The sequence below is a fragment of the Centroberyx gerrardi genome, chromosome 11 (assembly GCF_048128805.1).
Source record: "Centroberyx gerrardi isolate f3 chromosome 11, fCenGer3.hap1.cur.20231027, whole genome shotgun sequence".
NCBI classification, from domain to species: Eukaryota; Metazoa; Chordata; class Actinopteri; order Beryciformes; family Berycidae; genus Centroberyx; species Centroberyx gerrardi.
In genome coordinates this window covers 22357142-22384409 of record NC_136007.1, presented here as the reverse complement: position 1 = coordinate 22384409, position 27268 = coordinate 22357142, and the positions used below count along the sequence as shown (strand labels likewise).

The window sequence follows — 27268 nt, the reverse complement described above, 5'->3', positions numbered from 1 at the left end:
AGACACAGGGAGCAGACATGGATCAACAGCCCAGCAGACCAACATGGAGCCGGCAGATAGAGTTCACTTTGGCTGGTATCGGTTGTGCTGTGGGTCTGGGCAACGTATGGAGGTTCCCTTATCTCTGCTACAGGAGTGGAGGAGGTGAGAGACTAAGCTGTCAACCAGTTCATCCTCAAAGATTACTCTCTGTATTGATTTACATACACAGTTCCCAAATACAACAGACATAGATTTCTGGCTCCAGAAGTTAGTATAATGTGTTATTAGAGATTATGATTTCAGATGCTTTGTTCTGTAATGTTGGATCAGATGAAAAATGTTAAAATGATGTTATTGTTATCACAAGTTTTGGTATTGGTATGTATTACATGAAAGCCTATGTGTTACGAACACATAATTTGAAATTCTGTATATGCAGTTGCTATGAAAGGTATTTTTTTGTATGAAAATATTGACTGATAGTTATATCTATCCCCCCTCTATTCTGAATTGAACAAGTACGAATCATTTCATGGAAGGATAGCTCACCGGATGATTACAAACTGTCCCTAATGTGAGGAAGGAGATGGCGGGACACAGTGACTTTCATAAAAGTTAAAGATTAGAGGATACCATAAAGCAAGTAGAGTTATAACGTCCTTTGAGAAGTGCCAACAGGAAGTGTGTGATGGGTGAGTTGTTATCATTTCTTGCTAGGTGCCTTTCTGGTGCCATACCTACTTATGCTGGTGGTGCTGGGGATCCCTCTGCTCAACATGGAGCTGACTGTGGGACAGTACATGAGGAGAGGGCCTGTCCATGCTCTGGCTAATGTCTGCCCACTGCTCAAAGGTACCAGGGATCCTAATATGGGTCTGATTGAATTTTTCCAATGTAATAAAGCAGATTATTCAATATTTTGAGGTATCACTGAAAGAAGTCCTGAACTGTAACATGTGCCTTTGTCTCACTGGAAAACAAGTGACATGACATGATGTTGTTTGTCCCCCAGGAGTGGGCATGGCATCAGTGGCCATCTCCTTCATCATGTGTACCTACTACAATGTCGTCATTACCTGGGGCCTATATTATCTGTTCAGCTCCTTCCAGGCACCGCTGCCCTGGCAGAGTTGCAACAACACCTGGAACACTCCTAACTGCACCGAGCATGCCACCAACGACAGCGCATACTCTTCCACGGCCAGCCAGGAGTTCTTCGAGTACGTTTCACTGTGTGGGAGAGACGAGTGACAAGGCCAAGCAAATATTTATGTCGAATGACACCTCACGTGTTTGAATTGGGTGTACTCATTAACTTGTTATACCACAGTGGTTATTGGTGGGTTAATGGTGAAGAGGAAAGCCAACACAGACCAAGGTTTTTGAAAAAAGGTTTAGAGCTATTGAAAAAGACAAGTGAAATAACATTACAGTCAGTTGAAGTTATATGGGATAAAGTTGAGGATGGCCTTACTCTGTTAATCTATAAATTCTTAATGATTAATAGAAGTTTAGTATAGCACTATTTGGCCACGTACCAGGCAAGTTACTGTTTGATACATTTTAGTCCGCTGTTGGGTGTCGACAAATAGCACAGCTACTGAATGATTGCTTAGGCAATTGTTCATTCATTTCTCACTTGATTTCTCACTTGATGCCATAACATAATTGAACACCTAATTTTATAAACCATTTGTGCCTGCTTAATGTTAATTGTGGAATAGAGATTACTGAACACCTATTCTGAGAGTGGTACCTCTCATTTACAAATGGCCAATTTGGATAAGTTATATCATTCTCAATCTTCTGTCTTCTGTTTATACAGAGTCAACATGGTGTCATTTAGCCTTGATGCAGAAATTAGAGTTAGAAAGGAGGTGAAAGTAAATCAAAAGCAAACTTTAAAGGTCAAGGGAAGAAATTCTGGTAAATGTTTGTATTTATTACTATACAAAAAATGTCGGTGTTATATACATTTATATTGTACAAAAAATATTTGGTAATAACAATAATAGAATATTTGGTTGGTGAAAGAACCCCCCCCCCCCCACAAAGCATTGATGAGGACGCTGCAGCTAGGTCATTAATGTAGATCAAAAACAATAATGGGCCAAAAATGGAACCCTGCGGGACACCACATGTTATTATCGCCCCCTCTGATGTCCATCTATTTGCAACCTCATATTGTCTGTCAAGAAAGTCATTGAGAACCATCTGTAGGTTGGTCCATAAAAGGTGTAGTGTGGTAATTTATGTAGCAGAATGTCATGATTAACAAAGGTTAATCATGACAATAATATCATGACAATCATGACAATTGAATATTCTTTATTGTTTAGAGCAGAGTGAATTTAATCAAAAAGTATATTCTGAGGAATATTTGTTTTCTAAATCCATACTGAAAAATCATACAGGATGGAAAGGGCATTCAGATGCTTCAGATTTATGTGATACACCAGCTTTTCTAGAAAAATATATACTGTATCTGTGAGCTTTGACCAGCGCAACACTGTGGGGTTTGCTGTAGTTATAAGGTGCTGGAGCGGACGGGGGGAGTGGAGGAGACAGGAGTGATACGGTGGGAGCTTTCCCTTCTTCTCCTGCTGGCATGGATCCTCATTTACCTCTGCATCTTCAAGGGGGTGAAGTCAACAGGCAAGGTGAGAGGAGAGAGAGAGAAAGACAGAGAGAGTGAACAACAAGCCATCATTATATTAACGTGTGTGTCTGTGTGCAGGTTGTGTACTTCACGGCTCTGTTCCCGTATGTTATCCTGTTTGCTCTGCTGATCAACAATGTGCAGCTTCCTGGAGCTTTAGATGGGATAACCTTCTTCATCGTGCCCGAGTGGGACAAGCTGCTCAGCGTGGAGGTAAGACAAAGGAAAGAGAGGAGAAGAGGAATGTCTGCAGTGAAGAGAAATGGCTGGAAAAACTGGAGAAGAAATATTGGCTCAATCAGTCTGACTGGATAGTCACAGCGACCTGGCAGAGGAGGGCAGTGTCTTGTGGTCAGTTTGAGTTAGCTGCTTTTATAGTGTGAGTTATACGTATACAGTGGTATAGGTATTAGTAATGGCAATGGTACTGGTACTGGTATAGGTATAGGTGTTGGTGGTTAGGGTTAGTGTTAGTATTGGTATTGGTAGGTATTAGTATTAGTATTAGTATTAAAAAAAATAGTATTAGTATTGGTAGTGGTATTGGTATTAGTGTTGATATTGGTATTGGTATAGCTGGTATTGGTATTAGTATTAGTATGAGTATTAGTATTGGTATTGGTTTTGATTTTGGTATTGGTTTGGGTATTGGTAGGTATAGTATTAGTATTTGTAGTGGTATTGTTATTGTTATTGCTATTACCAATATAGTATTAGTATTGCTGGTATGATTGGTATTGTTATTGTTATTGCTATTACCAATATAGTATTAGTATTGCTGGTATGATTGGTATTGTTATTGGTATTGATATTGATATTGTTATTAGTATGGGTATTGGTATTGGTATCGGTATTGGTGTCAGAATTGGTATTGGTGTTGGTATTGATATTAGTATTAGTTTTAGTATTGATGATGATATTGGTATTGTATTGGTGATACTGTTGGAAATAGCATTATTATTAGTATTAGTATTGGTATAGTGATGGTATTGACACTGGTTGGTGGTTTTGGATGTGTGTCCCTCTGTGTTGCAGGTGTGGGTCAATGCTGCAGCTCAGATCTTCAACTCCATTGGGATCGGGTTCGGCTCCCTCGTGGCCATGTCCAGCTACAACTCCTTCAACAACAACGTTCTGAAGTAAGCTAGAAACAATCATCAACTCAGATGTTCCCCTTTAACAGTAACAAGAAGACTCTCTGGGCAGAGAAAAGGTGATCTAAAGAGCATCTTCTCTCCCCACAGAGACACCCTGGCTATATCCATCATCAACTCGTTAACCAGCATCCTGGCAGGGTTTGTCATTTTCTCTGCCTTTGGATACATGTCTCATCTACAGGGCATTCCTGTCAGCGAACTGGCTGTGGATGGTAAGATAATGAACAAAGTCTTGCATTATCTACATGTTATTAACAATATTTGTATGGATTTGTTGTAGTACTATACACAGTTGTATCCATAATTCTGTTCAAAGAAGCTTTATTTTGCTCTTGATTATTGTTTCGAAGAGTGGCGTCCTATGAAGGATCATTCACATATGTTAAGGGGTTCTTAACAGATGAGGGGAGAAGCATGAGTGTTTTGTTATTGTGGAGTAGGAGGTGCTTCAGTCAACTGTAGGATATTTGCAGCTATTGAAATCAATATGGAAACAGCAGTTTCAAAATGATTACAAGTCAAACATAGGTTGATGCTTTGACTTTAATGTGGTAAATTGAACAAGCATTGGGGATAGTTGATGTTTTTAAATGACAAAAACAACATGCACTTTTCATTTTGGATAGCACACCATAATTATATATACTGTATAATGAAGTGTAGTTGTCAATGTGTAGAGTGAATAAAGGCCAAACCAATCAAACTAGCAAGTGCTGTGTTTAAGTGGAATGAACCGTTACGTTTGAAAACGGTGTACTCATTAACCTGTTATACTGCAGTAAGTGGGCAATCAGGGCAGAGGAATGTAGACACAGATATGAAGACAAGGCTGTCTACAGCCTTGTCTTCATATCTTTCTCTAAACATGGCAAGTTGAAAATGGACTCGCTCTGTAGATTCTACAGTGCTTACAGTAACAAAAGCTTACCTGCTTTGGCAATAATTGTTGGTATTGGTATTGGTATTGGTATAGGCACTGGTTGGTGGTTTTCCCTCTGTGTTGTAGGAATGGGTCAATGCTGCAGCTCAGATTGGGATCGTTTTTTTTTTATTCAGGTTTAGAGAGTACAAAATACAATGAGGGAATTGGTACATTTTTGATAAATGAAACAAAATGTAGATATTTTGCCACTGTGAGGGTCTATAAATTAGTAACTTTGGAATGGCAGCGCTTCCTGTCCCTGGTGCATTTGGTACAGTTCATTTTCATTAATGGGCCTTAATGTTTCTGACTGTGGGCAAGTGAAGCCAAGCCACACTACGTCCTAGCGGTGTGCTAACTACAGGCATGAAATATAAGCCATAATGGCACATTAAAGCCTTAATGACAAGACAAAAGAGGACCATGTGATGGGAAAAGGCCAACTGAAATTAATGCAATTGCCTCTTCCTCTTCTGAGTTTGGCAAAAGCTCATGGCACTTTATTGCTATTACAGAAATGATTCTGACTGACTAAAGATGCACATGACCTTTCCATCTATAAATCACAAGTGCCTCAGGTATTGGAGTGGACATGAAGAGGCTTCGGATCCCTGCTTTTTAAAAATCTAGACTAAATGTCATTGAACAAGCCTTTCCCTATTGTAATGCAGTGTGCTGCACTCAAATACTGTTGGCTCCATCAGCTAATATAGCCCATTAGTACTCTACCTCCATATGTGTGCAGTCCAGCTGGGACCTTTCACTTTAAGTTCATAGGTCAAATTTGAATGTAAGAGGGGGAAGTATGCACCATCATTTCTGTACCTTAATCAAGGGAAGGTCACTCTTTCCATCCTCAGGGGGTTATGGAAAATTATTTTTACTTTTCCAATCACTGAATCAATGAATCATGCTACAGTAACATCTTGTGTGTTTGTGTATCTAGGTCCAGGCTTGGTTTTTGTTGTTTACCCACAAGCCTTTGCCACCATGCCAGTGGCTCAGCTCTGGGCTGTGATGTTTTTCTTCATGCTGCTCTGCCTCGGGCTGGACAGCGAGGTACTGGACCGGGAAAGCAACATTACAGATGCAGTAGTCATCCACAGCAAAAACCTCTCATGAGCTACACTAGCCGTAAGAAGAGTTGTGATTCACCAGGAATGCTATATCTTGGTGTTTGTCTTTGGCAGTTTGCTATGGTTGAAGTGATGGTGACCAGTCTCATGGATGAATTTGACCAAAACCTGATGAAATTTTTCAAGCGGAAGGAGCTGTTTGTTCTTGGAGTTTGTGGTGCAGCCCTTCTTCTGGGGATTCCCTATGTAATGCAGGTACATGGATCTTGACCGCTTCACTGTTATCATTTACTGGAGCTGTAAACTGGAAATGACACAGGCTGTAATGCTGTAACGGGTCACAATATCCAAGACATCTCCTCCTTAGAGAAATTGGAGTAACCAAATTGTAACTTCCTCAGTCTCACTTACCTGCTGTCCTAAAGAGTCTGTGTCTCTGCCCAGGTGGGAATCTATGTGTTCCAGCTGATGGACCATTACACTGCCATAGTGTCCGTCCTGTTCCTTGCTTTCTTTGAGGTGATAGCCACCTGTTGGTGTTATGGTGAGAGTAATATCACTTCACAACTAAAAGTAGACACATCATAGAAATGTTGAGCGCTGTGTGGGATATCTGACTCGCATAGTCATAGTCACAATACTCTACAAGTCAATACACATTCAAATAAAACATGCATGGCTGTTCACTGACATTTCAATTTAGGACACGTCTCAAATACCCTTCCACAGGTGTGAAGCGACTGTCAGACAACCTAGAAGAGATGACAGGAAAGAGGCCAAACATCTTCTTCAGAATGTGTTGGCTAATAGTTGCCCCTCTGCTGATCACTGTGAGTCAGCAGGCTTTTTGCATAACCAGGATTTATTGTTATAATTATTCTGACATCCCTCTATAACCGTCACTTAAAACACTTCTCTTTGTGGCAGGTAATCCTAGTTTTCGCCATCATCCAGTTCAAACCAGCCCGCTATGAAGAGTACGTCTTCCCTCCCTGGGCTCAGGGGGTTGGCTGGGTCATCGCCTTGGCCTCCATCATCTGGATTCCACTGGGCGCCATTCACACCATGTGGGTCCTGCCTGGCTCTTTCACACAGGTAATGGACATTCACCAATTGCTTCACTTATTTTGCGCAACAGTATCTAACACACATGTGGATGTGTTGCCATCTACACGTTAAACCAACCGTGTCTTAAGAGGATTATTGGTACATTTCTCCAACAGAAACTGAAGCTGTCGATTACACCATTTGCCCTGAATGAAATGTCAAAGATGCCTTATTATGAGAGGGGAGGAGCAGACACATATCCAGGCATAGCAGTCATCAGCTCCACTATCCATCTACCAGAGAAGGCTCCTATTCAGACAAACCTCTGATACCTCTGTGCCTCGCTAGGTCAGGGCTCAGCGTTTGACCCGCCCACCACTGGTGCTGGTACAAAATGTTTGCGGCAGGTAACTTGTGGCATATTTTTAGCAAGTTGAACTTTGTCACAAATTCTCACTGTTTGCCTTTAGTGGCAAATCTATACCAAACTTCTGCTAAGAGTTCACCATAAGTACAAAGCTAATTTACATAATTGTGAAAATTTGTTGACGCATTTCTGCCATTGAACATCGCTACAAGTGTCCATTTTTATGAGCCAGTTTTGATTAGCCTGCTATCTTGTTGAACTTCTGCTACTGGTTTTGCAGAATTGTCAATAAGAGTGAGATGTTATGAACAGTCAGTCTTACAAATCTGTTTTTCACAGATGTGTGCATCTTTAATATCTGACCTACAGCACTTCTGTTGGGAGAGCGCTCCAAGGCCATGGAGCCCAGAGCTTCACAGAGACTTAACACTGCCCTCCTGCATGGCCTTTGCTTTGCTAGAGTGCCATCTTTTGGCCATATCTGTTGATGCGACTCTGTATAATTGATGCGATTCTGTATATTTATAAAAATGAGATTTCGTACTTGATAAAATGACAAAATAATGCCACTATTTTAGCATTCACAGTTCAGTGTTGCAATTTTTTATAAGGCCACTTTCCTGAAAACATTAATGACTGTGGTCCAATTCCTGGTAACTACTAATTTATTAGGTCAAATGCAATATGATATTGCTGATTAAAATGATAAATGTAGGTGGTTGTCAGGAGTGGGCGTGTTAAGTGGCATAGGTCACGCTATTCTTTTCATGTCATGCCATGTAAGGTATAATAAAAACTGTCACAAAGTCCACAGCATGTGTCTTGTTTCTATAATCACAAGATAATGTAACAGGAACCGCCCAGGACTGTCTGGTTGGTAGGAAGGACAGAGAATAAAGCAACACAAATCAGGTACTCACTTCTGGGCAATAATGTTTCTTTATTTATTGCGAAATTGCTACTGAAAAGTACACACTTGTAGGGTACACATGTGCACTGAGTTAGTTACGTCCCCTACACAAGTTGCCAGTGTTTCCTTTGTTAAATCCCTCACAAACCAATCCAAAGAGCGAAACAGTTGCAACTGCACGGGCAAATTAGTGGACTGGAGAAATACACTTGCTTGACAGAAAAGGGACTATCCCTTGTACACTTTAGCTCATTGCTTACATGGGTTTGGAAAAGTGAGCTGGTTACATCCAAACCGGGCTAAACCGAATTCCTTTGTTAAAGCATAAGTAAGGATGGCAGAATGGACAGAATGTAAGTAGGACATGGCATCGTCTACGGTTAGGGGTTGTGTGTGTGAGACCACATCTATCTATAATCAAAAGTTAAAATATTTATAAAAAATTAAAACAATAATCATCATTATTCTTATAAACAGCAATTACTCTTTTCATTCCATTTCGAAAAGATATGTAATATGACCTACAAAAACAAAACAAAAACAGACCAAAACACAAAACCATCATGTGCAATCAATGGCATTCTCTTCCCTCTGAAGTGGCGGTCGTGCAGATGGCCACGTAGCACAGGAGCAACACTCTCCTCCTTTCACTCCTACTGTTTGTTTGCAGTCAGCTTAGTACTTGACAAGGCTGAACGATACACCAGAGGCCAGGTTGCTGCGTTCAGTAGTATTTTGGTAGTGGTTGAGAACGTCCGCGCCCTTCGTGACCGATCCCCCCACCCCCCCACCCACCCCCCCGCACAGCCTCCTCCTCAAGGCTCCGGCCCTCCAGACCCAGCAGAACTGTAGTTGATTTGTTTTCCCTTGCCCAGCAGAGGTCGCCGAGGAGTCGAGTCACCGTGGCTGCCGTCTGTCCGCTCCTCCTGCAGCTTCCCGCTCCACTGCTATGACACCTGCTCCACCGGCCTCATCTGCACATCTCCGATCTGACAAACAAATCAAACAGATCGATGCTCAACTGCATTGCTGACAGCGTACTTGGTTTCAGATGAAGGGATATTGAATTTGAGAGGCAGAATAAAGGGTTGAGAGAGAGAGAGAGAGAGAGAGAGATACCTGGACATGAGGAGGAGCACTGAGGACATATGTGACTGCACTGGCTATGTCTTCCGCTTTCAAACACTGCAGACAGAGAAAGCAACAATTAATAATAAAGCTCCTTGAGTATTTTCCCTTTTTTGGTGAAACTCATCCGCTCGCACGCCGACTTACTTTTATACTCTCGTACACTGCAGCCGCTTTCTCCGGATCACTGTTGTGGTGCCGGAAGGCAAACTCAGTCTCCACTATTCCAGGGGATATACACTGCAGGGGAGGAAGTCGACGGACAGATTTATGACCCGTGTTTACACATAAACACACGCACAGGCAAAACAGACTTCCTTAGGACTCATTTTTTTGTGAGTCTTCAGCAATGTTTTTGTTTTGGCCTGCCCTAATTTGAAATGACGCCAACTTAAGGCCTATTTTAGCAGCAGAGCTCTCACTGTGGAATTTGGTTCCTGTATGTCATTTGATACTTCATCTAAGATCTCAAGGATTACATTTTCAACTAGCATTTTTCTTCAGTTATAGGGGCCTTATGTGACTCAATATGGCACCGACAGCTGAGGCCAGAGGAGGACCTGATGGTGAAAACTTACTGTGGCTCTGATGTGGGTTTTTGCTTCTCGTAGTTCTTGCCTTAGCCCTTCGGTTAGCGCAGTCACAGCATATTTAGTGGCACAGTAGAAGTGCTCGTCAGCACTTGGTACCATTCTGTGTCCACCCATACTACAACAGAGAGAGAGAGAGAGAGAGAGAGAGAGAGAGAGAGAGAGAGAGAGAGAGAGAGAGAGAGAGAGAGAGAGAGAGAGAGAGAGAGAGAGAGAGAGAGAGAGAGAGAGAGAGAGAGAGAGAGAGATTATTTTTATAGCTTCTACCTGCTTACTTGGGAAACAGCAAGCTTGCTCACTATTTGCTTTACTTTACTCAATGCCTGACTGTCACAACAGATTAAAACCATGTCTGACTGATTTTCCTGTCTTGAGCAGACTGGTAGATTTATTTACAGCTTAATCTATACTTTAGGCCTTGCGTTTAGAGGCCGCTTGCATAACCTACCTGTTAATATTGATGATGTGGCCATCATCCACATTCCTCTCCTTCATTGATTTGTAGGCCTCACGGGTGCAGATAGACAGGGCTAAGACATTCACCTGTAGGGGAAGTGCAGTTAAAAACAGCAGTCAATACTATATATAAAGTAAGTAAAAGAAGAGCAGGCTAATTCATACGGAACAACCTCATTTGGAGCTCATCAATGAAAAAATGATATAGGAGTTATTCAGTTAGCTGATATCTGTTTGCAGAATAACTTTATTGTGGTTTATTATGAAATCGCACTTGCAATTTAGTATGTCACATGATGGAGTGGTATCAGTTCAGCTGATTGATATTCACTGGGTTACTGTGTCAGACCATGTGAACCTGCTGCTCCTGTCCCGCTTGCAGCCTCTGAGCTGCTCCCACAGTGACATTGAGAGACGGCAGGTTAAAGCCGAAGTGGTGGCAAGATAGGGGGAGGTGACTAAACAAGGTCAGTGTGCAGATTACACAGGCTAAAAATACACTGCCATACACATTCACGCGGGCTGCCATGACAACAGATGGGCAAGCGTTAGAAATGCTGGACTCTGGAGGCAGGGACTTTTGAGGAGGGGGTCTTGAATGGTCAAAAGCTCAATGAATCAAACTGTAAAGAAAAGTCCCAACAAGGGAAAGAGTGCTGGCTTTCACAACTGGGGCCTCTGTGCTGGGCCAGGGCTTCTGCTCAGAACCAATGAAGCAGCCTCTGTGAGTGGGAGGGTATCAGTGTGCGCGTGTGTGTGTGTGTGTGTTGTGTGTGTATGCGCACGGGCCCATGTGTCCACACATTTGTACGCCTGTATGAGCTGCCTTAGCTCTCAGTCCTGACAACATGTGCTCTGCAAACACAAGCCTTCCACTCACCCTGGGCAGCCATTTCAGTTCCTCCCTTTGGTTCTGTGTTTTGAGTGGGAAGTGAATTTCGACCAACTTCAGGTTTTTGTGACAATATAAAACTAATAAGCTAACCAGGCTAAAAATAGAGACACACCAAAACTGCAGAGCCAAATGTGGCCTACCTGCTTTTTCCATCAAGTCTCGACGAACATTGCTTCTTCCAAAACTTGTTATTACACTTCAGCATCATAGAGTTTTCATTCTTTTTCACAAATGGCCGTGTTCTTTTATTGTGAAGTTACTGAATATGCTTGCAGAATTACATTACAATGGCAAGAGGAGAAACTTCGTAAAATTTGTAAAAATTAATTTTGTGTCAAATTGGGAAAAGAGAGAGCAAGTGGTAAATTGATGGATTTTGTTTAAATTACTTTTATTTTCTCTGCCAGGTATCAGTTCTTCCATGGCTAGTAATTTAAAGGGCTAATTGTTCCCATCCCTATTCTGAACTGCTCTTTGAATACTTAGAATCTCTCAAACTTTTTTCTGCATGAGCAGTTATATGTTTGCATGTGTGTGATCCACCCACATCGATCATGTTCCTCCAGCCCTCCGTCTTGCCGCTGAGCAGGGGCTCGTCGTGGGCCAGTCCGGCGTTGTTGATGCACACGTCCACCCCCTGGTGCAGCGTCTTGATGGCTGAGAACATGGACAGGATCTCCTCCTCGTTGGACAGGTCACACTTATAGGGGATCAGCGTGCCACTGTAGCCTGCGCTCTGACACTCTGCTGCCAGCTTCTGAAAACACAACACAAACCCATCCACTGTGATTGGAGCAAATGTGGCTGCCTGTTTCTTACAGGACAAACACAAGCGTTACGAGACTTTCTTTTTCTGAAAGTTGACTGTTATCAAGAATGACACACTGTTACATAAGAGCTCCAACAGATTAACTTGCAGCACCGTAATTAACTCAGAGCGCCACAGACACCCTACCCACTCATCCGCTGAGAAAGCTGTGAGCACATGCAACCATAAAATCAATATTACATCAGAGGAGGGCCAGAGGTAACCTGGTCAGCAACTGTGAAATCTAAACTGCTCCAGTCAGAGCAGGTTGTTTAAACTGATAAAAACATATTTATTGGGAACACAACACCCTCACATAGCTCACACCATGATCCTGGCTGTGGAGAAGTGAGCTCAGCCCCTGTGGGCGGCCTCTGCCTTTGGGATGCGGCTGAGCTGAGCCCGCTGCAGGCAAACAGGAAGGCCAAACCCCAACCAGGTCAGCCGGCCGTCCAGGACTGTGGGGTTTGATGCAACTCGACACAGATCCCCCTGCGAGGCACAGCTGCACCAATCACATGATGTCTCGCTCTGGATGCCAGTCAGGCGGGGAGGGGAGGTGGGCGATAAGGGTGGGGTTGGTAGCAGCAGCCGTGCCGCTGGCAGGCAGAGATGCTGCACAGGACTGTGGGACACGGAGTGAGCCTCTCTCCAGCCAAAGGGATCCAACATTTAGCAACTGGACTGCATGGACTCATTAAAGGAAAAATCCTTTCGCACTGTTAAAAACAAAAGCTATTGGCATGGTACCTTGCATTTCTGGGTCCATTTTGTTTTTGGTGTATATTTCTTATTACTGCAGTCAACTGGCCAAATGTAGACAACGTGACGTCATATTGAGATTTTTTCAGTGCAGCTACAATGGAAAATGTCAGTGATCCAAAACATCAACAGTAAACTTCAGGTTTTGGTGTCAGTCGCTCAGAATCAATGAGCAAGGCCTTCTTTCTAGACTCACAATTTTGCACCGACGTTCAACAAGACATGTTGCGTTCTGAGTAAGGGGCGTGGCCACGATCATAGACACGCCCCCGGTGTTCACAAACTAACTGGCTAGCTAGCTCTAGCTGCATCCCGTCACCCTAGAAATGCTTCCTTCTTTCCTTCACTACCTCCTCCCTTCCTTCGTGACCCGGATACTGATGTTTGCTACACCATCTTGTCAACTGTTACAATACTGTAGGAAACTAAATAAGTTATCTCCTTCATGGCAGCTTTGTCGGAAGAGTCAGGAAGTATTTTCACATGCCATGCCTTCTGCACATGAATGGCATTTGAAAAAAGTGATATGCCTTGCCAACCACTGGCAACCAGAATGAAAATGAAAGTAGTGGTAGAAAAGTTGGTAGTAGTTGTTACTCTCATCATAGAGTCTTTTCTTGCTTAATGTTAAATCACTTTTTGTTTTCATAGCACTCTGAACCATCTGGCTACTTACCCTATTGATGCTTGAGGAATGTTCACTTATCTCACTGCTGCACTTTTGCTCTGGATAAGAGCGTCTGCTAAATGCCTTAATTGTAAATTGAGTCAGCATGGATCACAGTGGCTATGATGTGGGAGTTTCTGTTAAGTGTCTGACAGTTGGATGTACTGTAAGTACTATTTGCTGATAGTGGCAGCTCCTGCAGTTGGTCCTTATGGAAACAAAGTGTACATCGTGCAACCTGCTTTTCTTTATCTGCAGAAAATGCGGTTGGGGAAGTGCTTTTTCTACAAAAAAAAGCAGAATATAGAGAACACACCCTAACCTGCACTGAGAGTGTCCAGATCTCCCCGCTCCTCCTCTAAGCTGTTTAACTTGGATTATCCACAGAGAAGGCATTACCTGAATAAAGCTGTCAAAACGCTCAAACACTTTACATTGTGCTGTAAAGACGGACACTGACCCTCTCTAAGTGATGCCCCTGCAGTAGAAAGGCAAACCATTTCCTTCAGTCCACCACCTTAGATGTGAAGCTCAGCGGTCAGCGGTCTGCTCAGTTGCAGTAGAGCCTTGTATTTGAACTGCATTTAAACTGCCGCACTTTAATCCAAGCTCGCCTAATTCCCCCGGGGAGATTGGCATGGGAGGCGGTTCTCAGGGCGGAAGGGGCCGCAGGGGAGGCAGTGGGCAGGTGGGGTGCTAGAAAGGCCCTTCTTGACTCAGGGAGGAGGTTAATGTAAAGGGGAAGCCGGGCCAGTCTTTTGTGACAAGGAGTGAATTAGCTGAGAGCGCAGTTGGAGTGTGAGCAGCAGTGCAGAAAAGGCTACGACTGGCTGTGATCCGGATCCAACTACAGGAAGTCTCAGGCTGTGAATCTGTGAGTGTGTGTGTGTGTGTGTGTGTGTGGGGGTGTGTGTGTGTGGGGGTGGGTGGGTGGGTGTTGGCACCAGCATGCGCCCTCATACTGGTGCTGCCTGCAGCAATGTCACTATGGAATGCTGTCCCACAGATAGGCAACCGGGCCTGAAAATGTGTTTACAGCAGTAAACACAGGCCAATTCACTCCACACATAGCTTCATTCAATACAATCTACATGAAAACTGGGTATATGCAGGTTTCAAAGACAATTTATGTGATTACAGGCCATAAACCCTTCACATGTGATACTGCTATATGTGTAATGAGTAATGGGCGTACACACACCCACCCAGCAGTCGGACTCATGTGGGCAGGCCCGCACAGTCACATTCGTGCCCTGTAACCCCTGCGGGGGTCTGTTATGTAAGGTCAACAATGCAGGAGACATCACTGTCCCAAGCCATATTCATCAATCATTCACCCAGTCACGTGGAACTGCCGTGAGTGTCCCAGCACAACAACTCGCCAGTGAATGGGAAAGAGATAAAAATAAAAGATGCCGAAGCGCTAAAGGCTGGCGCGCTTTAAGAGGTCCGCTTGCATTTAGCCAGATCAATGGCACATGGCAGCAGCCATGAGCGGGGAGAGCTCTGAAATTAGATTTGTCTCAGGTTGGCTCAGGAGGTCTCCCAGACAAAAGAGGGATTGTGTTATAGGCCAGTGTGCCTCCTTTTATTCACTGACAAGACTACACACTGATGGGCAGTTAAGACTCAAAAGACGGCCAGCAGGAGCGCAATCTATTTGAGGATCCAGCCAGTAAAAACCCCCCTTCATCCTTCCTGTCCCGTCTCTTAAGTACCTGTGACACACAATACAATTTTGCCTGTCATAATGCATTTTCATCCTCATTACCGAGACTGTTGACCAGTGATCACACAAAAGTGTGTGCAGGAGGAGGGAGGGAGGGAGGGAGGGAGGGAGCCACTAAGTGAGAGAGAAGAAGACAGAGAAATCAAGGGAGAGAACAAAACGGACCAACCTGAAACTATACACTGTATAACAGATGATCAAAATACATACAGGTTACAGTGTCATAATGCTTTAGCAGCGCTAAGTACATCGTCTACTTTTCACCTGCAAGCCACCAGCCTACAAAATATTAAAGGAAATCTCACATATCTCACATGTGATAGTCAGAGTTCAATAAGTGTCTGGAACATGAGCAACACCCCCCCAAAGCCATAAACCAGAGAACCAAGGCTCTATTCTGTGTTGTCAAGAGATTTCACCTGGAGCTAATCCATTGAAAATTAATTAGAGACTGACTCTGTTCAAAGGATGTTTGTTTGAGATTTTATAGCTAAAATGAGCTTCATTTCTTGATTGTACCATTAAAGATTTCTTGTTCCCAAATCTCAATTTTTCTGAGCAGAAACCAACAAGAATGAGAGTCTGTGCACAACACATCCAGTTGGAACACATTATTCTGTTAAGGCCAATCACTCATTATCCAGCTGAGCTACTATTGTGTGATATAACAGGAAAATTGCTCCTAAAAGTCTCTTTCAAGCTTTCAGCCCAGAGCGCAAGGCGTGACCTGGGGTCAAGGATGACAGTAGGCAGTATAAAAGGATTGCGGCAGGGCAGAAGGGATGGTTGTGTGATTATCTCTTCGTCACACACTGAAAGACTGCCACTAAAAGGTCTAAAGGTTGAACAGGGTGGTTTTACAGCACTTCCCACAGGATAGTCTAATAAAGATAGGGAGATACTGACAGTAATTACCCTCTTGTTGGTCATAACTACGCTCAATGATGGATTTAGCCTTTTCTAGTGAATTCCAAAAAAAGGTATCGAGTAACTATAGAGCAATTCAGGGTGGCTAGCAGCAGTTTGAAATAATTTCATTAAAGCATTAGCTTTGTAGTCCAAGTCCAAACATTACACAAGCCAAGTGCAGGAAAACAAGTAAATAAAAAAACAATAAGCATGTCTTTGATGAGAAGTCCAAGACAACTGATGTTTGGTGTGTGGATCTGGCACAAATGAAAAAGCCTTTTATAACCCTGGTAGAATAAGGACAGAGCTGGCAGCCAGGTGTTGTGTAACAGACTGGTGCAACCAGTGTGGTGGGATTTCATTTTCCCAAACAGAGTGATAAAACCCAGGTACAGACAGGAGCAGAGCTATATTATAAATAAGGGAGCAAACGGTGCCCAGATGTCACTCTAATACGAGTATTTCACTACATTTGTCAGTGAGAAACCATGACTCATATGTTCACACGGGCATCATATGATAAATAAAAGTCCTGTTCTGTTCTTGTGTTTCTAGTTGTAATGTGATTACTGCTGGAGGGGTGAAGACTCCCTCGACTGAAGCAGCATGCACCGCATGCCTCCTCCGTCTCATGTGATGGGTTATTTCAGCACCTGACGCCGGCCTTCAGTACAACAACTATGCTCTCAACAACACAGGCCCGAGGGCAGCCCAGATGTCAGCGACAAGCCCAATCATTATGCATGTTAAGTTTACACTAGGCTGTGCCCAGAACAGACAAGAACAGACTACAACACAGCCTCATGGAGACGGTGGCGATTTGAGACATCTAAGGTAACAACCTTTCAAATTGGGCCATGTCTATTCAGTATGTAGGCTTGGAGTAGGCCTAAAATGTTTCCAATATCAAACAAGCGCCCAGCGACAAATCCAATTTGGCTCCTGTTGGAGAGAGCAATCCAATTTGCATTCTTTCACCTCAACTCCCCATTTTTTTTAAATCATGAACTTGCTGAACCCGGCTTGTCTCTGTGTTTGTGATGCAGCCTCGTTCAGTCTTTACACCGCATAGCGCTTTCCCTCTCACTCTCCTCTCTCTGCTACCGATATACATTTGATTAGGACTGCTGGCCCGCTGCCTCAGTTGCACTTATGTACCTCTTGCATGACTTCATCCTCCTTTGCACATTAGCCCTCCTAATACAGACACACACAATCTCACACACACTCACACAATCACAGCAGAGGCTTCAACAGAGGAGAGCTTTCCAAGAAGTACTCAACAGGACAGGATAGGACAGGACAGGACAGGAAGCACCCCACCCATCATAGCTTTATAGTCAAGCAGGAGGCCCAGGAGAGAATGTCAGTGCCAGTAAACCTTACACCTTGTAAGATGATAAGCGCAGAAAGGACAGCACAGTGGTGGTGCAAGGAAAAAGGCTCACAGGGGTCGCTGAGCTGTCCGGGCCAATCAGACTGTTTCTGTACGAGGGCCAGGTGACCTAGTATAATGTAACTGTTACAGATTAAAAACACTGCTGAAATGAACGCATGAAATAGATTTAAAATAATAGTGATAAGAAAAGTAACTAATTAAGGAGTGTAGAATCTTGTCATTGGTATACTGCAGTGATATTAGTTGAGATTGTAACGCATGAAATTTAGTCCAGCTGTTTCAGTATTTTTGTCCCTCAGTCACTCATCTCAGTCACTCAGCGGGTTGTAACTCCACCTAGGAGTGGGTTATCGATGGGGTAAAGTGCTCTGTGGAGGTCCCATTGCCCCCGGTGGGGTCAGGCAGAGAGCTGCCACTGAGCGCTCACCACGGGGGTCCGGCTCGGCTTGGTCACTCACTAAACAGAAACTGTAGAAGTAGGCTATCACAGCAGGGTAAAGAGCATCGCCAAGGTCCCAGACTCTGATGAGAGCTGGGGAAAAGAACTGAGGACAATTTTCTCACTCTGAAATCCATTGACTGAGCAGATACTACAAAGACTGTCAGTATGGGATTGGTGAAAATGAGTTTTAAAACTAATTTGAAGGTGTAAATGGAGCTGAGGTTGTCGTGTTTGTACACTTGGGTGTGAAACAGAGCTGAAATGGCGTGATTTTTCACCAGCATCACCTACCCTTACTTCATAAATGTATGACTACATACCCATATGCAATTGGTATCCTCAAAACAATCTGGACTGCTGCTTTGGAAGGTTTCATATATCAGGAAATGGGTGTTATTTGTTGTGTGGGTGTGAAAGCCGCTGCTGTCGGGTGCAGAATCCATGGGAACATGATGGATTATTAGATGGATACATGTCCTTGTCAGCTCACAGCTCAAGTGGAAAATGTACAGTCAGTGGAAAAGCTTTCTGCATGGGCAAGACAAAAGCTCATAAGCCGAAGAAGTCATGAGGTGACTAGATGAGCTCAGGAGAAAATAGACACGGCAAATAAAATACCTACTGTGCAGGTGCAGAGACAGCACCGCCGTGATTTCTCTCATAGCCAATGACAACTGACAGAGCAAAAAACACACTGTTAAACACAATGACTGCACTGTTCATAGAGATATTATGTTGTACATAGGCATAGGCTAAATGGGCTTTTGTAGTACTGAAGTGAGTCAGAAAAGTCAGAAAAGTCAAGCTATTACATTTCCAAACAAACATCTGGCACATCACACACACACACATACCTCTAGCATGACAAGATGTGGGGAGAACAAGACACAACAAATGCATTTGTGCAGGGAAAACATGGAGATGGAGAGGGGCACAGACTGGCTGGGAGAGAGAGGAAAACACAAAGCGAGGCAGAGCGTGTGAGACAAAGAAAGAGCAAGGCTGTCCCTTTCTGACCTGACCCACTTCAAATCCTTGCTGGAGTGAAACCTATTCACTGTAAGATAAGTGGACTGGCCAGACACAACCTAAGGGGGGGGGGGGGGGGGGGGGGGTCCACCATGGTGACAGCCTCTCAAAGATACAATGGGTGGTGGGCAGTATTCAGAAGTCCTCTGGGCCAAGTCTACCACCACAGGCATGTGAATGCAGAGAGGGAGACACTGATTCACTTTTAGTGTGTCACCTCAGCCTTTGAAGCGTGACGGAGCACCTTTTCACCTCCTCCACAACGGGCACCGAAACTAAGCTGGACAGCCAGTGTCTGAAATTAACTTTTTGGCTCACCTGCCAAGGGCTTTGAGTTTTAATTTAAAACTTGCTCACTCACTCATACCATGGATCAAGTTTGTAATTCATCGAGAAGTGACTCACCACATGGGAATAACATTGGGTTTCAATTAACGTTAGGCTAATTAACCCTCCAGGTGGCGGAGAGACGGGAGAAAAGTTTGCAGAACTTTCTACGCTATTGCTTTGTGTAGAGCAGCAGCCAATCAACAGCCTGTTTAATAGTCCTCTCAAGTGTTGCCGTCATTTCGGGGCATTCAGATTATATTTGAATCCATTCATTTTCCCCACCTATGGCGAAAATGAATGGGATCTTTGGCAATCATGCTGTTCTTAAAAATGGGTGAAATAAAGCAAGTAGAAATGACATATGATGAAGTTATTATGCCAACAACCATGCGGTGGATGTAGAATTATGCTCTTTACGGTCTGTTATCTTCGCTTCATAAAGCCATGAAATGCTGGAATGCTAAGTATGGCTGGCATTTTTTTCCCCCTTTTTCATTGCAGCTTCAAAACCAGAATCCACCTCAACAAATAAAGAAATGTATAATAGAGAAACCGCCTCTATTCATTTTTTACATTAGACTTAAAGGAGTGGATCCGGAATCCCTTATTTGGGCCAAAAATGATGTCACGCTTGAGCGGTCTACATGCCATTGTTTTGCTTTGATTTAATGGTCAGACAGAGTGTATAGTGGTCAGCAGGGATAAAGTTTCAGAACAGGCAAAGACCAAAGACTGTATTCAAATACCAAAGTATTCAAATGCTGTTGTCTCAAAAAGTTACCGCCCACTGGGTGACCCTTATTGATTTATCTGTCAAGGACAGATCTTACCGGCATTTGGCGGGTGTTAATTTCAGACCCTGTGGATAGAATTACACATCTCTGTCTGACGCAATGGAGGCCATCAGCATTCTGAGCACAGATTTTAAAAACACTTATTTGTCACTGATGGTGCTAGTTTAAGTCTTCTGACAACTGTCAAACACTTATAGTTAATAATTTCTGGGGCATTTTTCAATGTAGACGCATCAATCCCCTCCCAAAGTCATGCGAACTTCAATCAGTGTGCATACTGATCACATACATATATAATGTTATATGCTAAATAACCACACAATAACCTGTTAAATAACCACAGGGCTATTTAGAACTAAAAACCCACAAATCATCTTTGGTAAATTTATCTGATCTAAAATTGCAGCAGTCAAACCCTCGTAATTTTCACTGATGCCACCACCGGTAAATTAGCCTAAACTGGCACTCAAGAAATGTCAGTTTCACTTTATCAATTATAAAATTCTAAAACAAATTATTTATTATCTAGAATTTAGGGCCTTAACAATGTTCTTTCTACTTTTAGCTTAGGTTAAAAAGGACTTGGCTACTTGCAATGAGGCTACAGAAGTAATTCTCAACAGTAAACAGTTACTGGAACTCTTTAAATTAATGACTGATGTTTAAAATGCTGTTTCTTTCAGTGAAGAGATATGCTAATTATAAAGATGGGTGCCCATTGATTCTCTTGATCAATCAAGGGACACCAGCTGAGACAGTGGCCCTTCCCTCTGGGTCCTGGTAAAAGTCAAACCAGGGTCAGTGGAATAGCTTGTTTCTGATTAATTATTTTACACTAGCTTCAAGAATCACACTTTGATGTTTAATGCCGGCCTGCATCATGACACACAGTACATTTTCTATTAAGCATCGGAGGCTCAGGCAACTCATCGATTACATGACAGACCCCACCCACCCACTCACCCCTCACCCGAGCTCTGCCTCTCCTCCCCCAGAGCCAATAACGACAGCAACACTGACACCAATCTGCTCTACACCCTCCCTGGCCTGCAGATAATGCACAGAAATAAAGATTTAACTTATGGTTATCTTATATTTACAAAGTGTAGGCGTAGGCTAACGACACTGGCATATTACCAATCAAATCATAAAGTGAGCATATACAGTTCTACAGTTCACCAAGACTCTCGTCGGTACACAGAGATGAGAGTAAATCCATGTAAACTCGGTTTCATCAACCTTTTCATTTGTGAAATAAAGTTAACCAAGTAAATAGAAATGTCTATGATATGATGGATTCATGGTATGCATTATGGCAAGATGCAAGTTGAAAATATGGCATTTTCAAGAAAATAAAACTTAAATGAATACTACTATTAAATCTGTTTTTTGTTCTCTATGCTCTGGGTTGTTTGAGTTGTGGTGATCATATACTTTACTACTAAATCACATTGTGCTAGGTAAGCTGACATCAAAAGCCTGCACATACAGGCTATGTGGGCCAAATAAAAACATGATTACCCTATTCAAAAAGTAGACATTTGCATGTTCTGAGTTGTGGCCTCGGCCAACATATGAATTTCAGCCTCTGCTCATATTTAAAACTCTTGTCCTCCTATAGGATAAATCCTTGCATGGAGGCCGCTTGGACACCTATTGTAACCCCAAGGAATAAATTGTGCAAAGAGATTTTTCTACCAGCTAAATAAAAGCTTATTCCACCGGGGGTTTCACAAGAGTTAATGAGAAGCTCTGTTGCTGCTGCTTGGAAGCAGCCAGCTCCTCTCCATTCCAGCACAGAGCCCATGGTGACCACACGTCTCCCTTCAGCTCGCTCTTCCCCCCGCTGCCTACTCTACATTCTCACAGACAACAAACACTGCTGCTGCCGCCACAACTCTCCACTCAACTCTCTCCGTCTTTTGTTTACAAAGAAAATGGCCTGAAATAGAAACACATGACATTTGGATATGGTTTTCAATTTCAGCATGCTAATATGTGGTCTGCTACGATTAAGAATATTGTTCTTGGGAAATGCTCGTCCATAGTCACTGCCCCATTTCCCGACGTAAAGAAATGAGCACCAAGGGGAAGTCAAGAACAATTGCTTAGTGATGGACACTTGCATCCCCACTAAGAGCATGCCAGGTTTGGCACAACTACAGCAGGAACCCAGTGTACATGGCAGAGAGAGTACAATGCTGGCTTTGTCGCTCAGCTCACACACAGACAACTCTCTGAGGCCTCGTACAAGTGATGAAGTCTGTCACAGACAGCCAGAGTTGGAAACCTGTTGCTCTACACAATCTGATATTTCTCCCTAGTTTGGCTAAATATTTAGGCAACTGAAGCTAGGTTGTGGTTTACATGGTCTACCATAGTGCTTAATTAAGTCTGACACAGCTGTACTGGAAGGAAACGCTTAACATTTTCAGAATTTCAAAAGGTTTTATTTGCATCGGTACTATAAAGATTTTGAGGGCTGTGGTCTTGTTTGTGTCTTGCACAAGTCAAGGACAGGGAAACGAGCTGCTGCAGTTAACTATTGACAGGAGAGGCCATGTGACCAGAGTATGAATGGAGGGAGGCTACATCAATTGCGCAATTCAAATGCTCTGTATCTGTGTGCATGTGTGGGAATGGGTGTGTGTGTAGCCAAGGTGGGGAAAATGTATTGCATGTCTAAAACAACACCTAAAGTAAGTATGGGGGCATTTATTTTGTATCGCTAGAAAGAAAAACAACTCAACTTTCCTTACATGCTTGTCAGATGAACGTCAGCAGCAGAGCTCCTGAAACTGATGTTGCCCCAACACCCCAACACCGTTGCCAATTTTTGCCGAAGCCGGTCTAAACCATAGTGTTTTTTCAGCTTATTGTTACCTCTAGAAACAAGTCCCAGACCTCAAGATATTAGTCATGATAAAAATACAGCCTGATATCAGCCTCTACAACTTACTAAGTATTTTGGGAACCATCCATTTACAATTAAGACCACTGATTGTGAATTTGGAACTAGTGAATAAAGAGAGAAATGGGGCAGTGAAGGCAGGGTTTCATGGTTTGCCAGCACGTGCACGAGCAAGAACAAGCATAGTTTGTTGCTCGGTACATAGTGAACAAGTAAAATGGGTGTTGCTGCAAGCTGTGAACAATGCAGCAGTAAAATAGGTATAACAGCCACAGTATAGCGCATAGCCCTTTATGTTTTGCTACTCCAAATCTGATAGCATGTACCTTACATCAAATAGTCAGAAACAGTTAATGATGGCTATAACTAGTTATAGCTTTCAGTGTACTTGCATGAACATGGGCAAAGTCCTCAAAGAGCTCCGCCATGGGTTTATGGAGAGCAACAGTAAGTAATATAGCAATAGAAAGCGAAGAAACGTCCTACGCTCTGGAAGCACAGAAATACGGACGCTTCAAATCTACGGTGACAAGGCAGTCTCCTTGTTTGACACATTTCAGCCTGTGCAAGGCAGTGGGAAGACATCTTGGCTATGCGGCCATGCAATATGCTTGTTTTGGAGTAGGAGACTAACAGAGTGTCACTCACTAAAGATGGTTGTTCTTTTGCCATGGTGGCTAGAAGCGTATTGACGACATTTGGCTTCTGGGTTGTGCCTGTCCTGTATTGTATGTTACTGTATGTGGTGTTGCAATGTGTTTTATTATGGTTTAGAAAAGAGTATAGATAAACTGGGCCAAGTTCTTGGTAGGAATGTTTGAGGAAACATGATGTGTCCATTGCAGTGTATTATTGCTGCCCATTTGCGATCATGTATTTGAGAAGGATTTTCCTTGTTGTCTTTTCTTTTTTCTTTCTCTCTTTTCTATTCTATGCTTTTTGATACGTCCTTATTAAATTGTACACCATATATATACATATGGGATGTTAACAGTAGACCACACTTGACTATTGTTCACTTGGTGATGCCTAGCCTGATTGGCTGATCATGGGTTACTAACTGAGCACATCTGTGTAATGTGAACCTTTATAAGTGAGCGTCTCCAGTGGGGACTCACACCAACACACCCCTGAAGAAGACTGCGGTCAAAACACTGGGTGCTGGCTATTTATGTGCTGGCTTTAAATAAAAGTAAAGAATGAAGCCTTCCAATTGTTTTGATTTAGCGGTGAATTTTACACCCTAAATGTAGCCTATTCTGATCATCCTGTCCAGCCAGGAAGATATAATACATCTTTTCTGCCACATTTGAAAAATGGTGTGTGCACCCCTGAGCAGTATCTAAAAATAATGTGCTCATACCGCACCGAGGCATATGCTACCATTGTGTGTCTCAGAGTAACGCACCTCTCTTCATCGTCAAGTCACATTTTGCCACTTGAGCAATGGCCGTGCTTGCTGACTGCTGTCTGATTTACAGGCCTCTAAATCCTATCTGGTCCATTTACACCTGTTCAGTCACAACTTCCTTCCAGTTGACACTCAGGGAATAAAAGTCCCTTGTGCCCAGATGTGTGTCTCAGGAAGCTAATTCTGAATTTAGAAAACTGAATTTGAATTGGGAAAACGAAACTTAAATTATAATTAAAAGTTGATTTCAATAGTGATCACATTCTAATTCAAGCCATTGCATTCAATTTCAAATTCTACCTTACAAATTACATTTTTGAATTAATTCATTCAAGAAATCCATTTTTAATTCAGCAGTTCAATATGAGCGAGCCAAATTCAAATTTAGGTTAGGTTCTTGCTAATTAATTTCTTTTATTTTTACAGTTATATGTAAGGTATACATTTGGGACCATAAGTAATAATTTTTATTATTGACCCCCAATTAGATGTATGTTAATCCAGGGGCCCCATTGTGAAATGACTTTTGTTGTTAAATATTATCCAGAGCAGAAACTCATGTCTGTCCTGCCGTTGGTTGAGAGATAACAGTGAAGAGGCTGAAACCTTTGATCAGAAAACACAGTCTTATAACTTATAAACAAGACTGAAATGATACTGTTTCACAAGGCTGGGGACCCCCTGTGACCCCCTCAAGACCCCTGGGGATCCCCAGACACCACTTTGGAAACCATGTGGGGGAACCTCGCTCTGCCTCAACAGCCGGTTTATTTAGCACTGGCAGCGGACGCATTAGGGGATGACAGGGTGGCCTAGTAGTTAGAGAGACCCCCCTTCCCCCAGACGACCCTAGTTCAAGTCCCCCATGTCAGCAACTTCAGCATCTCCTCTGCTGAAGTGTCCTTGAGCAAGACACTGAATCCCTACCAGCTCTACATGCTGTTCTGTGGCTGACCCCGACCTCTGACCTCCCTGGAGAGGATCAACTGTAAGAGAAATTCCCTTCAGGGATCAATAAGCCCTACAGGGATCAATCAGGTGAGGTTATGTGTGTGGTAATAATAGTGGGAAATTCAGCATGGACCCAGACAGCATTTTATAACTGAGTGTGTCACATTTCCTTCATTTGGTGGGCGGTGCCGTCTTGATTTTACCAAATACTTTTCTTACTGTGGCATTAGCAACACTCACTCTCACTGCATAAGTCCAGCCTTAACGAAAAATTACTATAATCTTTCTGGGATCAAACCGGGGCAAATCAAATTTGATCCCATAAATCTTCCTCTAATATTCTTATGGAGAGTTAAGCGTGTCAGTGGTACATTATAGTCGTGCTTTATGGTTTATATCTCCTATGGTATCACTATCACTTATAGTTTTGCTGTAATATTTGTACAGTATTCTTCTAAATTGTACTATAGGATTACTAACGTTACAGCTCTTTTTCGTGAGGGAAATGCGTTAACTGACGTTACGTTACGCCTGGCTAAACACATACAACAGCAGCGTTACTTAATTTGCAATTTGCATAACAATAGGTTATTTGTCTTGAGGTTAGAGATTTCTAGCCAGGTAACGTTACTGCTAACCTACCGCTGAAGTTTTGGAGCAAATGTTAGCTAACTTACCAGTTCACGTTAGGTTAGTTAGCTAGTCTGTTGCCCTAACGTTGCTCTTAATGTAAGGAGCTCGTCTGCTCTGAGTCGGAGGGTTTTCAAAGCATTAGTGGTTTTAAATTACATTGCTCACCTCTATCTTGTCGACATTCCTGGCACAGCCGACAACCCTCATGCCTTGCTGGACCAGTGCCCGGGCTACAGCCGCTCCAATCCCGACCGAGGCTCCAGTCACCAGAGCCACTCTGCCTTTCCACCGCTCCATCTCCAGATCAACGTTAGTTTCTTCACTGGTCCTGTAGTAGCTGCTCCTCGGCTGTATCTATGTATACTTAGCTCAAATTGTTGCACAGTTGCACTTCACAGTATCACGTAGCGTGGGGAGGGATACAGCACCTACTGGCTTCTCGCTCTGTCTATGCAGCATCCAGGAAAACAGCAGTCAGTGTACGGAAGCCCAGATCCATGCGCTCCTCGGGATGAAATATTAATGGCAACCTTTGCGTTTGCAAAGTGTTTGGTTCACATCACCTCCTACTTTATTTTTGAGCCCTGGCGCCTGCGGGCTCGATGTGACTTGTGAGCTCTTCATCTTTGGTTATCTATCGCCGCCTACTGGTAAAAATAAGTAATTAATAAACAGTAATGTGCGCTCAACTAGGAATTTTGATATTTCCGATTGCAACTGAAGGCAGCAATAGTTCCACGTCAGATCTACTGTATAAATGAAGTTGTTGTGGCAACCCGTGGTATTTTTTTTTTTTAGGTTTTATTTAACTTATAATAAAAGCACTTACGTTACAGGAAATCACAGATAGGAGTGTATGAACATTGATACTGGTCTCAGATATAAAACAGGTTATTGGCATTAGTCACTACTTTTGTGTCCCTTCAAGTAAAGTTAGTGGTTACTGGTAATACATATACCTTTCCATTAGTTATCATTTTTTCCAACTAAAAGGTAATCATAAAATAATGATGCCGACATAATGTATATTTTCCCACTCTAACTACAGCATAAAGAGAAAATGTTTTGAGCTACATCACATATAGTCACTGAATGTGATGTTTTCTCATGCCATGTTTTCCAGACTTTGGACACTGGAATGGCGGTGTGTGCCAAGACAGTGTGAACATCAACTTTTTAATTCAAAGTCGACATGGAGACTTTATAAATTGTGATTCAGTTGGACGGTCAGTTCCATCTTAAGCACTGCAAACACAAGCTTCCTAAAGTTACTGAAATAAATGTTCTTCAGAAATATGTACATG

General features: G+C 42.9%; 2 protein-coding genes across 2 annotated transcripts; one reads left to right on the top strand and one right to left on the bottom strand.

Annotated features, from left to right (window-relative positions):
• Window positions 1-753: 753 nt before the first annotated feature.
• On the top strand, window positions 754-7380 carry LOC139912867 (sodium- and chloride-dependent GABA transporter ine). Its single transcript, XM_071900791.2, has 12 exons — window positions 754-834; window positions 995-1202; window positions 2510-2642; window positions 2720-2854; window positions 3677-3780; window positions 3886-4010; window positions 5667-5779; window positions 5911-6051; window positions 6241-6340; window positions 6526-6626; window positions 6724-6891; window positions 7020-7380. The coding sequence occupies exons 1-12, from the start codon at window positions 759-761 to the stop codon at window positions 7170-7172; spliced, it is 1557 nt and encodes a 518-aa protein (XP_071756892.2). The 5' UTR covers window positions 754-758; the 3' UTR covers window positions 7173-7380.
• Window positions 7381-8130: 750 nt separating this feature from the next.
• dhrs11a (dehydrogenase/reductase 11a) lies at window positions 8131-26467 on the bottom strand. The gene is made up of 7 exons (XM_071900795.2): window positions 26130-26467; window positions 11737-11946; window positions 10287-10381; window positions 9827-9956; window positions 9396-9488; window positions 9240-9305; window positions 8131-9109 (listed from the first exon to the last, which is right to left on the bottom strand). Exons 1-7 carry the CDS (start codon window positions 26259-26261, stop codon window positions 9068-9070), a joined length of 768 nt encoding a protein of 255 aa, XP_071756896.1. The 5' UTR covers window positions 26262-26467; the 3' UTR covers window positions 8131-9067.
• Window positions 26468-27268: the final 801 nt, after the last annotated feature.

Bases quoted from the DNA above. Each gene is read 5' to 3' on its own strand.
- LOC139912867 (XM_071900791.2), top strand. From the start codon at position 759: ATGGAGCTGACTGTGGGACAGTACATGAGGAGAGGGCCTGTCCATGCT. The intron at 1,203-2,509 runs GTACGTTTCACT...GGTTTGCTGTAG, and splicing joins GCCAGCCAGGAGTTCTTCGA to TTATAAGGTGCTGGAGCGGA. The intron at 5,780-5,910 runs GTACTGGACCGG...TGTCTTTGGCAG, and splicing joins GCCTCGGGCTGGACAGCGAG to TTTGCTATGGTTGAAGTGAT.
- dhrs11a (XM_071900795.2), bottom strand. From the start codon at position 26,261: ATGGAGCGGTGGAAAGGCAGAGTGGCTCTGGTGACTGGAGCCTCGGTC. The intron at 9,306-9,395 runs GTAAGTCGGCGT...CTCTGTCTGCAG, and splicing joins CAGTGTACGAGAGTATAAAA to TGTTTGAAAGCGGAAGACAT. The intron at 9,110-9,239 runs GTATCTCTCTCT...TTTGTTTGTCAG, and splicing joins GTGCTCCTCCTCATGTCCAG to ATCGGAGATGTGCAGATGAG.